Below are 13,020 nucleotides of genomic sequence, written 5' to 3'. Positions count from 1 at the left end.
CATGTGTATAGAGTTGGGTTGTTGGAAGAGTGTGTTTGCTATGACCAGTGTGTTCTCATGACAAAACTCTGTTAGCTTTTGCCCTGCTTCATTTTGTACTCTTTAAGACCAAACTTACCTGTTATTCTGGGTATCTCTTGACTTCCTACTTTTGCCTCCCCATCCCCTATAATGAAAAGAAAATATTTTTTTTTGGTGTTAGTTCTGGAATGTATTGTAGATCTTCATAGAACTGGTCAACTTAAAGTTGTTCAGCACCAGTGATTGGAGCATAAACTCGGATTACTGTGATGTTGAATCGTTTGCCATGGAAACGAAACTAGCTTATTCTGTCATTTTTGAGATTGCACCCAAGTACTGCATTTAGGACTGCATTGTTGACTCTTTCATTTGGTATTCTTGCCCACAGTAGTAAATATAATGAATTAAATTTGCCATTCCCGTCCATTTAGTTCCCTGATTCCTAAGATGTTGATGTTCAGCCTTGCCATCTCCTGCTTGAGCACATCCAATTTACCTTGATTCATGGACCTAACATTCCAGGTTCCTATGCAATATTGTTCTTTAAAGCATCGGACTTAACTTGCACCACCAGACACATCCACAACTGAGCATTGTTCCTGCTTTGGCCCAGTTGCTCCATTCTTTCTGGAACTGTTAGTAATTGCCCTCCACTTTTCCCCAGTAGCATATTGGACACCTTCTGACCTGGGGGACTCATCTTCTGGTGTCATATCTTTTTGCCTTTTCATACTGTCCATGTGGTTCTCAAGGCAGAATAGTGGAGTGAGTTGCCATTTCCTCCTTCAGTGGACCACGTTTTGTCAGAACTCCCCACTATGACCTGTCCTTCTTGGGTGGCCCTACATGGCATAGCTCATGGTTTCACTGAGTTATGCAAGCCCCTTCACCACAACAGAGCTGTGATGCATGAAGTGGGGAGAGTGGGCCATGAGCCCTGCACAAACACAGATGATGTCATTTGTCTTCTCTTCCTGGTATGAAGGTGACTGCCTGGGGTTCTTTTTACAAAAGATGTTGCGTCGTTGGTAAAGCAGAGGATTAATTGCCTACATAGATATTCCCCATGTTATTTCATTGGTGTATTTTATGATTGATGGAATGACTTTGTGTTCTCTATCAGAAATCAGTGTATTGAACACCTTCCAAGAAGTAAATGTTGTGGAACATGCTGCCCTAGAAACTTTCCCTCAAGATGTTTTCACTGATGAACTTAAACCAGTTGAGGGACTTGTTCATCTGGACACCCTTGATGGGAAATCAAACAGTCTAGATGATTCAACTGAAGAAGTTCAGTCTATGGATATGAGGTAAGTACATTGCTTTTGAATTTGAGCCTCATCTCTTCCCCAGATACCTCCACCATCCCTTAGCTGATTTCATCTTTTCCACCCCCAAATCTTTGTACACACCTAAAATAGGTGCAGTTGCTATTCAGGAAAACTAACCATGGTATAAGTAATATCTGTATTTTGGGTTGAGTTCCCTAGAAGCAGAACCTGGAACAGGGATTCTGGGGCATGGATTTTAGTGGAGGAGAGCTCTCAGGAGAAGGGAGTGGGAGGGAAGCAGGATTGGGCAGGGGAAGTCACTCAGCAATGGATGCGGTCTCAGCTGGTCTCATGGAGCTCTGCAGGATGGTCTTCCACCAGAGAGGGCTCTGACTGTGATAAAGATGGGGCCTTCACGGCACTGTGTTCATCAGCTGTTGACTGTGGAGAATCTGGGGTGGGGACGCTTCCATCAGCCAAGGCAGTCATCCAGAGGAAGCGTGTCAGCTGTGAGTCCATAGCAGCTGGAGGATGGGCACAACCGCAGGTAAAGAGGATCTGGGTAGGGCACCAGAAGGGCCCACCCACTGTGTCCAGTATCTCATGTTTAAATAGACTTGTCATTGGAGACTTGATAAGGAACTAATTTGCTTTCAGATCCTAACAACTTAAGGAATTCTTAACTGGTGTGTTTTGGATAACATCACCTGGCAAATTATTCCCCGACAAAAGTAATGCTCAGTCAGCCTGGGCTTGGGGCAGAGATGAGTGGGGGTCTTCTCTGTGTTCAGGAGGGAATGCCAGGATTTTGCACAAGCTCTGCCAGAGCTCCAGCCTGCTGCAGCTTACCCTTCTCTCTTTCCTGTGAATTCCCAGCCTCGGCCTAGGGTGAGGGGTTGGGAAGCAGGGCCTTTCCCAGGGCACACTGATTATAAATATCACAGCTGGCCTTAAGCCACATAATGTGAAAACACGGAGTCCAGCCGCCCTGTCCCCAGTAGAGCAAGTCCTGAGCAGTCTGATAACAGGACCTCCTCAGCCCTTGCCACCACCCGCCACTGTCCTGGCAGACTTCCCCTGATTGGCACCACTCTGTCCCCTCCAGTAGGTGGGAACTGCTGAGGCATCGTAAAGGATAACGCAGTACCTATCCACCCACCCACCCCATGCCACGTTGAGGCAGTTGTGCGTATTTTTTCTGCCTCTGGGTGAGGGAACTGGACGAGACCTGGCACTGGCCAAGGTTAAAGGAAATGAAGGAGCTTTGTTTATGTGCTGCATTCTTACTGTGGCTGCCTCTGCATTTGGAGAAGGGTGACTCCTGGGGGCAGCGCCCAAGCTTATGGCACCATTCTGTCCTCCCCATGCTCTGAGCAGCTGATAAAATCCTGGGAATGGAGGTGGTCACAGTGGAAATGGGGCAGACGTTCCCAGTAATGAAACAGTTTGCCTAGGCTCCAGCCACCGGAAGTGGTGCTAGTTCAGCTGCTTCGCTTTAACTATGTTCAGTGTGAGGGAGACAGATCATCTGAGCTTCTGCAGTTCAGCTAGTTTTTCTAGATTCTTCTCCGGGCTCTTATGGAGGAGGAAAAAAAAAAAAAAAAAAACAACAGACAAACCTGACAGCAGCCCTACTCTGGCTGTTCAGAGAGACTCCTGGTGAGGGGACTTCACATCCCAGCCCGCTGCTCATCTGAGCTAGGCCCTATGGTTGACACACAGTGGAACTTCTCTAAACTGTCATGGCATCTTCGCGTGTGTCATTTATCGTATACAAATGTATTACAGTGAGCATATAATGAGGCCCAAGGTCTAGTGGATGTCCAGTCTTCCACCATCTTGGGCCTAATCGGTTCTAACTAGTTTTTGTCGTATCCTCAAGGGTTATGTCATTCTTTTAAAGGTTGTGCGCTGCCCCTGCTCTCCTGTCTCAAATCCACTTCCCTGTTCTCATTCATGGGGGCCTCATTTCTGTCAGTGTCTCAGACTTGAATTAACCTGTATCTTTTATAATGTGTTACACACAAACTCTGGCTCTAAATCCATCTTCTGTAGGAAAGAAGAGTAGTATAACAAAATATGACAAGTAGAATTAATAGTTGTGTCTGTCTCTCTATCTCTCCATCTCTCTCTCCTTCCCTCTCTCCCTCCGCCCTCCAGTCCTGTTTCAAAAGAAGAGCTTATCTCTATCCCAGAATTTTCACCAGTGAGTGAAATGATTCCTGGGGTATCTCTGGACCAAAATGGAACTGGTAATGCCCGAGCACTTCAAGATCTCTTAGATTTCACTGGGCCCCCCATTTTCCCCAAGAGATCCAGTGAAAATCTCAGCCTGGATGACTGTAACAAAAACCTGATCGAAGGATTTAACAGTCCTGGTCAAGAAAATACTCTGAACACCTTCTGTTGACAAATACAACATCTCTTTAATTAAAGGTACAGTCTTTTGATGACAGTCTAAATCTGTAACTCTTCAACCTAGGTTTGTGAAGATAAGATAAACATCACTCAGCCTCCTGGATGGTCAATTTTATTTAAAAAGCACAAATATAAATGTGAATTCATGGTATATACTGCAGCACACACAAGAATTGAGACAGACTTCAAATGAATCCTTTAGACAAGAGCCTTCAGCACCACACCCCTTGTGCTCACCCCTGCTGTTTGGGGCAGTGTGTGTAGAAGCACTGGCTAAAAGTTTGACCAGCCATCTGTCTCAAGTAGCAACTTTTTAGAGACAAGAGAATTCCCCCCTCCTCCCCCGCTAGTTTTAGTCAGTGATATCCTACATTCTATCTAGAATCACTCATATACATTGGTGAGTTGTTGGGCCAAGTGATTTGCTGTTCTGTTGACTTCTTCTGGATTCTTTCAAAGCAAACATCTGTTCTTGGATCATACCTGAGGCAAGGGGGGAAGAACTGAAGTTTGTGCCCTGAAGCTTTTGTTCCCTTCCTTTGGCCTTTTTTTCTTCCCAAAGTGTTTCTAGAAGCTTCTTCTTTGAGTAAGTTAAATTTATGGGTTATAAACACTCTGAATTTGTGTGTAGTTATAATCACCTCCTGTTGGCTTTACTTCAGATTTTGGTGCTTAGTTTTGAATGATGAAAACAGAATCTATCATCAGATCCTTTCATAACTAATTGTTCCTCCCATTTTAGACTGTTAGAAAAATTTTCTGTTCTCAACATCCTGTCAGTCACCTTGTTTTATGATATTCCACTCCTGTAACAGTACTTTGATAACTGATGTGATTTAGTCCAACCTTTCTATTTCTCAAACAAGGAAACAAGTTGGGGAGGCCATGTGGCTGAGGTCACCATGTCTCAAATGCTTATTTCTACATGACCTCAGCTACTGGCTGTAGACGGTACATTTTAGAGTTTGGTTCTTCTCTTGGCTCTTGGGGAAGCAGTTGTCCTTTTCACATATGAGAGGGAATGCATGACAGGTAGTTTTTAAAATAAACCGTATCCCTGGTTGGAAGAGTAGCTACTTTTTGGACACTTTAACAAATTCACCTGAGTGTTCTATTTCCCTGACAGTTACATGGATTAATATTTAGTGAGAGGTTTCTTTTGTTGTTAGCATACATTGCGCCCTTTGGTTCACCTACCTCAGTATCAGATAAGGACCAGAAAATGCACAAAACCTAGAAGAGTGTTCATGGCTCTTCAAATCTATTTCCTACCTCTCTAACTAAAAAAAGTCCAAAATCCCTGTCCAAAAAAAAAAATCTTGGCTAAATAATTTATTTACATTCCTTGTATATTTTCATTTGTCATATAGTCTAGTTAGCAAATTCTTCTCAGCCAGAGGTGGCACCACCCCCACTGGAAATGTGTTGGAGCGGGTTATTGTCACAATGGTTGGAGGCAGCACTGACATTTGGAAAGCAAAACTTGTGACATTAATCATCCTGCAGGTTTTAGGATAGTCCCACATGAAGAAAATTCGATCCCCCCACCACCCCAAATAATAGTCCTACACAAAATGCTGTAACACTTCCATTGAGAGGTACTGTAAGCCAAGGAAATGTAGTTACTAAGAAGGTAAAGTCCCACACTGCATGACCATTTTAGTGACAGAGAATAGATGCTACAAATTGCAAAAGATTGTCTCTACATTGGTTTCACCTGGTTTTGGTTTTGAATTGACACAGGTGGTGTTTGGAGAAGCCGTGAAGCTGCTGGTAGTCAAATCTGAGCTGCCGGCCCTCTGAAGAAACTTCAGTTGTCTTTAACTGCTGAATTCTAAACTACTAAATTGAAATGTAACTGCATTCCTAGTTAGTACGTCAAACGCTGGCCACTCTCAGTAGAAGCTTGAGACAGTGGCCTTTTCGGGCTTTAGCAGAGTTCTATGTTATGGTTCTATTTATGAGCTTTAGCTGCTGATAAAGCGCTTCCTGTACTCCTCTATTATCATAGTGATCTTCTGAATAACCCGTGTGATTTTGACTTGAAAAGTCACCTTATAACCATTCTTATCCCCAAACTTGGAGCATATAAACATTTAGATGTCTTTTCTAAATATTCTAGACATTTGCCCAGACTCTATTTAAACATATACTGAACTTGGGCTGCATATCTCCCTGGCTCTGTTTAGAAGGAGAACAAATTCTGGAGGGTTTCCCTCATCTCTGAGGTTTCTTTGCTGGAAGTTTATATCAAGAAGCCACATTTAATATTATTAAGCTTAGCCACGTGCAAAATGTGTTGCTTCTCATTGCTCCTTGGGCGGCCAGCAGAGTGACTCTGGCTGAGTTAAGGAAGCCATTGAACAGCATGGAAGACTGTCTGCTCTCTTAGGCATATTCCTCCAGACTTGGGCACCTGAATCTTGCAAGGGCCTTTTCATGTTGCACCTTTAAATCCTCCAAGCTATAGTCACTCCAAACCTTCAGGTGGCTTCTGGATTGAATAATTTGTGCATCTCCTGCACAGGTGGTTGCTTTTCATGTTGCTGTTTCTTCTTGGCTCTTGGGCCTTTTGTTTGTTTGTTCAACTCTAATAAAAGCAGGCACAAATGAAAAGCATTGTGCTCTGAGACAAGGGGCCCTGAACTGGCTCCAAAATGGCACTATAATAGACTTGAACATAAAAACATCTGGACGGGAGAAAATGACGGTAGAATGTATGTATACTCCACACGTTTTTTTTGCCATATAATAGTATGTTTTCTATTGGAGAGTGAAATAGCAACCCACTCTAGTATTCTTGCCTGGAGAATCCCAGGGACAGAGGAGCCTGGTGGGCTGCCGTCTATGGGGTCGCACAGAATCGGACACGACTGAAGCGACTTAGCAGCAGCAGCAGCAGCAGTATGTTTTCTTCATTTCTTGTGGTGAAATGTGACTTTCAGATTAAAGTAACCTTTTCTTCTTTGAAAACTTTTTTTTATCTTGTACAATAAAGAGTTTGGAAAGATCCATAATTCTGACTGAAGTTTGCAACCAGAATGTACAAAGAAGTCTCGGTAGTAATCTTGTTCATGTGCTCTTAAAACCAGCTACAGTGTAAGACTATTAGTTATGGAAACTGTGTATGTTTGTGTATGGTGTATATACTAAATAAAATACATGCCTCCAATAATACAGTGCCATGGATCTTGATGACTATATGGGGAAAATCCCTTTTATGACAAGCACACAGAAAATGGTAGCATGGTCTGACTTTCAAAAACTGTCTCACCATCTTTTTTACAGCCCTGTTTTGCTAAATGTCTGTTTTCTTGCAGTCTGGTGTACCTCACAGCACCATTGTGATCATGGTGATGCCTCATTTGCATGACGTGTACATTGTGTTTACTGTGAAATACATTTTCATTAAAGAGTCTGATGGTGTGTAGTGCTTTGTTTGTTTCTGTAGGCTCAATGAAAAAAAATGTGCTGAGACCAAACCAGATACCAGGTTTCTAAAAAACTTATTGGAAAAAAATTTTAAATCCTGTGTGGGTGTCCTTTCCCTGTCTAACTCATGAATCCTCTATTACCAGTTCCAACTGAAGCCAACTGTGGAAATAAGCTTCAGTGATGAGCTGTGCCAAGACAGGAGGAACTTGTAAGTACAGTAAAGTTGCTCTACTTTCATACCAGTGATGTGAGGGATTTCTAGCTGGCTAAGGTGCAGTTAACCTTAGTGTAATCTCCAAAAACATTCCACAGAGCAATCTGGCATTTAAACAAAATTATAATGGAAATGATGACCCCTTTTTTCTAGTAAGCTGAAACCCACACCAACTTTTTTGCATCTAAATCATGACTTCTTTACATCCTGGAAGGCAGTTCCAACCAAGACCAGGAGCCGAAGGGCCAGGACTGAAATAGGGATGTCAGATCTTTGTGGTAACTTCTGGGCTGCCATCTCTGAAGCTAAAGGCTCAGTCAGTGAAACTCTCCTTAGTTCTGATGACAGAGCCTCTAGTGAGGGTACAGGAGTGGACATCCTATTTTTTTTTCCATGTGCTGGCCTTAGCCTGTGGCATTATAAAGTAGCTTCTGTCATCATGAGCTCTGACCCCAGAGGGTTGTAGTGGTGGCTAGTCATTCCTAAGAGCAATTTCTGTTTTGTGACATTCTAAATCTTTCTTAGTAACTACAGGTTTTCTCTTAGTCAAACGCTTTCATAATTTTTTTTTTAATTTGGAAAGCAAATGTAAAGAAATAACTTGTTTCTAGAGTTATACCCCCACTCCAGTACTGCGGAGGAGCCTGGTAGGCTGCAGTCCATGGGGTCGTGAAGAGTCGGATATGACTGAGGGACTTCACTTTCACTTTTCACTTTCATGCATTGGAGAAGGAAATGGCAACCCGCTCCAGTGTTCTTGCCTGGAGAATCCCAGGGACAGTGGAGCCTGATGGGCTGCTGTCTATGGGGTCGCACAGAGTCGGATACGACTGAAGCAACTTACAGCAGTAGAGTTATACCCATTACATTGGGGCACAACGCTGAGTGACATCCATCCCCACTCTTTAGTGTTACTCAGGAAGCACAGTTATGTAAGAAAATGGAGCAAGAACTCTTAAGAACATTAGAAAAGAGAAGCCTTTATAGGTAGTCTTTTTGCGGGAGCCCAAATGAAATAACTAGGAAACTCAGGATAGTTGCACAGGGGAGCTGACCACTAAGAGATGAAAAATTGATTGTTTTCTTATACATTAAAAACAGACAGGAAAATAATCCTAACAAAGCTTATAAAATTTCTAGAAAGAACAAACTTTGTCTAAAACTTGGCCAGAGAACATTAGAATAGATGTAAATAGAAAGACATGCCATATTCCTGAAAGGGAAAGCCTACATACCTGATAAAGACAAGTAGGTGACTCACCCTCACATTCATGTAAATTCAATGAAGTTCTACTCCATGAGATTTCTGTTTTGCAACTTAAAATATAGTGGCACAGGGAACCCCTGGAAGTCCAGTGATTAGACTCAGTGCCTTCTCTGTCAAGAGCTTGAGTTCAATTACTGGTCAGGAAACTAAGATCCCATAAGCCATGTGGGATCTTAGAAAAAGAAAACATAATTTGTACATTTCATGTAAGAAAATGAACACAAAGCTAAGAAATTTATAAAATAAGTCTTTAAAACAGAGACTCCCCCCCCACACACAAGAAACAGTAAAATATATGGTAAAACTTCCATAACTAAAATAGTGTAATCTAATAGAGAAATATCAATAACCTCAGATATGCAGATGACACCACCCTTATGGCAGAAAGTGAAGAGGAACTAAAAAGCCTCTTGAAAGTGAAAGAGGAGAGTGAAAAAGTTGGCTTAAAGCTCAACATTCAGAAAACGAAGATCATGGCATCTGGTCCCATCACTTCATGGGAAATAGATGGGGAAACAGTAGAAACAGTGTCAGACTTTATTTTTGGGGGGTCCAAAATCACTGCAGATGGTGATTGCAGCCATGAAATTAAAAGACGCTTACTCCTTGGAAGAAAAGTTATGACCAACCTAGATAGCATATTGAAAAGCAGAGACATTACTTTGCCAACAAAGGTCCATCTAGTCAAGTCTATTTTTTTTCCAGTGGTCATGTATGGATGTGAGAGTTGGACTATGAAGAAAGCTGAGCACCGAAGAATTGATGCTTTTAAACTCGGGTGTTGGAGTAGACTCCTGAGAGTCCCTTGGACTGCAAGGAGATCCAACCAGTCCATCCTAAAGGAGATCAGCCCTGGCTGTTCTTTGGAAGGAATGATGCTAAAGCTGAAACTCCAGTATTTTGGTCACCTCATGCGAAGAGTTGACTTATTGGAAAAGACTCTGATGCTGGGAGGGATTGGGGGCAGGAGGAGAAGGGGACGACAGAGGATGAGATGGCTGGATGGCATCACTGACTAGATGGACATGAGTTTGAGTGAACTCCAGGAGTTGGTGATGGACAGGGAGGCCTGGCGTGCTGCGATTCATGGGGTCGCTAAGAGTCGGATGTGACTGAGCAACTGAACTGAACTGAACAGAGAAATAGAATTTGAAATAGAAATCAGCAACACACCCAAGAGACATGAGAATTTAATGCATCATGGGACCAGGGTGGGTGGATCATTTGTTTCTGGAGAGAGAGAACATGTGACTTAGTGTCTCCTGAAGGTCAACCAAGTTTAGGATCTCTGATGGGGTGGGGATAAGGACCCAGAAGTGAAGAAATGATCAGGTCAGGAGTGGGGTCCAAGGTGTGGGTGTCAGTTACGGTTCAAGGTTTAAGTCAGGGGAAAATGGAGACACGAGGCTTGGTACCAACCTCCGTAGACCCAAACTGATGCTTCCCCCAATTTGGGATATGCCATGATTTCAGGAGGTGGGAAGCAGTGGCCTCCATTTACCGTGGCTTAAGCTTCTCCTACAGGAATGGACCAGAACAGTCAGCATATCCCTGCTGTATGAGAGGTGGTCCCAAGACTTGTCAAGGATGTGAGGTAGGTAGGAGAGGGTTACTTTCCCAAGGACACAGCTGGAACTTTGCAGAGCTGGGATTGACCCTGAGTCCGCTGCTTTGGTGCCCCCAGGGGAGTTGGCGGGCTCTCTGACCCAGAGAGCAGCAAAAATGCTTTGCTAGAGCAGGTGCTTATAGCGGAGAAGGGGCAGAAGCCCCATGGAGAGTCATAGTTCTGATTCTTTTTATTAAAAAAACTATTGTGATATCATTCACATACCATAAAAATTCCTTCCTTTTAAAGGATTTCTTCACAGTCACACAACCATCACCACTATCTAATTCTAGAACCTTTTCATCTGAGTATGCTATTCAAGGGTTACTTATCCATCTGTCTACTCACAGTAGCAGAGTTTATCACCAGTTCAAGTTCCTATTGTACCTGGAAGCAAGACCATGAGATTTGAAAATAATATTCCCTAAACCAGTCGTTCCCCCTTTCCCCATAATTTCCAACAGGCCAAATTAGGGTTGTGTCTATGTAAGTCAATTCATGTTGGCTGTTTTGTTTCACATTCTCTGTGCATAAATATTGCATCAGATGCCAAACGTGGGCTTTCTATCAGATGCCCAGCATGGGCCCTTTAGGCTGATGGGAGACATGGAATGGTGAGCCTGCCTTTAGCTCTGTGGTAAATAAGCAAGAAGCTTCTGTGCAACAGTTAGGAAATGCCAAGTTTGATTCTTCCCATTGGCCCTGAGAGATGATTGATGTTAGGGGAAAGATTTGAAGTGGCCAGCCTTCTGGACTTCCAAGAAAGTATGAAGGCAGGCTTCCCCCATCTCACGAGATGCAAAAGGTAAGGAATATAGCCCCAAGGAATTAAACTTTTGCTTAAGGGAACTTCCTTTTTCGAATCAGCCCACAGCTCTCTGTCGGCTGTACTTGTCTTTGAATCACATTTTCCTAGTAGTTCGCGCAGGCTCATCTTTGAGAGCCAGAACATTGTCACCGTAGAGATGATAGCTAGGGAGGCGATAGGTTATGCACTGTAGATGTTGAAAGAGCTTTTGGGGTTGAATGCAGCCCCTGTGGCTGGTCTTCCTGGTTTTAGAACAAATGGGATCCCACTGGCATCACTGAGAGGAAAGAAGCAATTCCATTTGCACAGTAGACCTGGCCTTCTGAAGACTTCTCAGGGGCCACCCCTGTACAGTGACAGCTCCAATGGCTGGTATGAGTTGTTCAATGTTCACTGCTAGTGAGAAATGATGCAGAACGTGGAAATAGGCTGAAAGATAACTGCCCTTACAGAGTCCTGCAAGAGTATGGTTTCAACAAGGCAGCCCAAGGGGCTGCTGAGTCTTGGGGCAGGTGACTGTGCATGACTGCCTGTGTGCTGTGTACTAGGACCTCATCTTGGAGTTACTCACTTGTAGCCAGGAAGTTGTAATGACTTTTGTCCCATAGAAAAGCTAATTCCAAAGCTTATGCCTGTTTGTCCCTGTAGGACACCAAGCAGTTTTGTATCTAACTTTACAGTTTTATCCAGCATTCTTTGTCCACTAAATATATGTATGTTACTGTGTGTACACTTAAATCCAAGGGCATGTCACAATCAGTTCCGTATCTTCCCTGATCAAGTTTCATTATCCTGCTCCTTAATGAGTTAAACACTGTCAGGAGGGAAGAAAACTTACCGTACCCTTTTTGGTTCTTCTGGCTTATCTAAGAAATCAACGTTGAGACAGACTAACAGGAGATAATCAACTTTAATTTCATACAATGGGAACTCTACATACATGAGAGGGTCAGAGACCCCATGTTTATAAGAGGTTTGGAGACAGGTAAAATGAGGTCTCTGCTGTCTGAGCTGAGGAATGGAATAGGGGCCAGGGGCTTCCAAGGACAAGGGTGTCACCCAAAGGACGATAAGAAGAAGAGCAGATGTTTGGTAACTGGATGTTTGTCCTGCCATGTAGATCGGGCCACATAGATAAAATTCATTTCTGCTAGTGAGTCTTCTCTGGTTTTAAAAAAAATTCAGTTCTTCTAGATAATCAAAGGAGGGCAGTAGTTTCTCTTGAATATGCAGAGTCTCAAAATAATCCTCATGAGAATGTGGCACGTTTGGGGGTGGCTCATTCTGAACCCTTACAACACAGGTGTAACACATGCTCACTGAACATTTATATCACAATTACGTTTGTAACCTTTGGGAACTTACACTTTGACAATGAGGACACTAAGCCCTCAGCAGCCTGTGGGAAAGTTTAAGCAGAGGCTCTAATGGCTTTGAAGGTCACATTGGATGCTAGTGTCGTGGATGTTGTGGTGCACCATCTGGATGGACCTCCCCTTTAGGACCAAGGTGTTTGTCCTTCCAGATGTCTCCTTCCAGATGCTGGAGGTAAGTTGCTGAGGCTTGTTGGTGGAGTTCTTTTCCAAGAATTACCCTTGACGGAAGGAGGCTGCCTCACCAACGTTAAATCCTCTCACTTGGGCAGCCTGAGAGGCTGGATCCTGACTGAATTATTTGGGCCTGTGAAGACCCTTGCCTCAAGGTAGGACAACTCAGAAGGGCTGTCCCAGCTTCAGAGCTCCTTGGGAGGAGCATCTGAGGCCTTTGTTGAAAATGTATTGCAGCCCAAATTCTGGCTCCTCCTTCCTTCACTCCCCCTTCCCACCCACCCACCCCCAGCACTCCCTGAGCCCTTCCTCTGTGCTAACTGGTCTCAGAGACTGTTCCTGGAAGAACCCCACCAGAGCCAGCTAGGCATGGTGCTATTTAAGAAGCAGCTATGAGGTGCCTAACAAATACAGAGTTAAACAAAGCAAATTG

General features: G+C 43.6%; 1 protein-coding gene across 11 annotated transcripts in view; it reads left to right on the top strand.

The window, feature by feature from the left end:
- The window catches only part of MAP7D2 (MAP7 domain containing 2), a 101,413-nt gene extending 94,273 nt beyond the window's left edge, over positions 1–7,140 (top strand). For 10 of the 11 annotated variants that reach the window (XM_027534018.1, XM_027534016.1, XM_027534021.1 and 7 more), the window contains 3 exons: positions 1,145–1,331; positions 3,453–3,728; positions 5,454–7,140. In XM_027534018.1, the coding sequence (XP_027389819.1) occupies positions 1,145–1,331; positions 3,453–3,702 (437 nt within the window). In that variant the 3' untranslated portion in view covers positions 3,703–3,728; positions 5,454–7,140. The remainder of the gene's footprint in view (positions 1–1,144; positions 1,332–3,452; positions 3,729–5,453) is intronic. The other variant, XM_027534024.1, reaches the window with a different exon arrangement.
- The last annotated feature ends 5,880 nt before the right edge of the window (positions 7,141–13,020 follow it).

This window comes from Bos indicus x Bos taurus, chromosome X (assembly GCF_003369695.1).
Source record: "Bos indicus x Bos taurus breed Angus x Brahman F1 hybrid chromosome X, Bos_hybrid_MaternalHap_v2.0, whole genome shotgun sequence".
Classification (NCBI taxonomy): Eukaryota; Metazoa; Chordata; class Mammalia; order Artiodactyla; family Bovidae; genus Bos; species Bos indicus x Bos taurus.
This window is presented reverse-complemented; position numbering and strand designations above follow the sequence as displayed.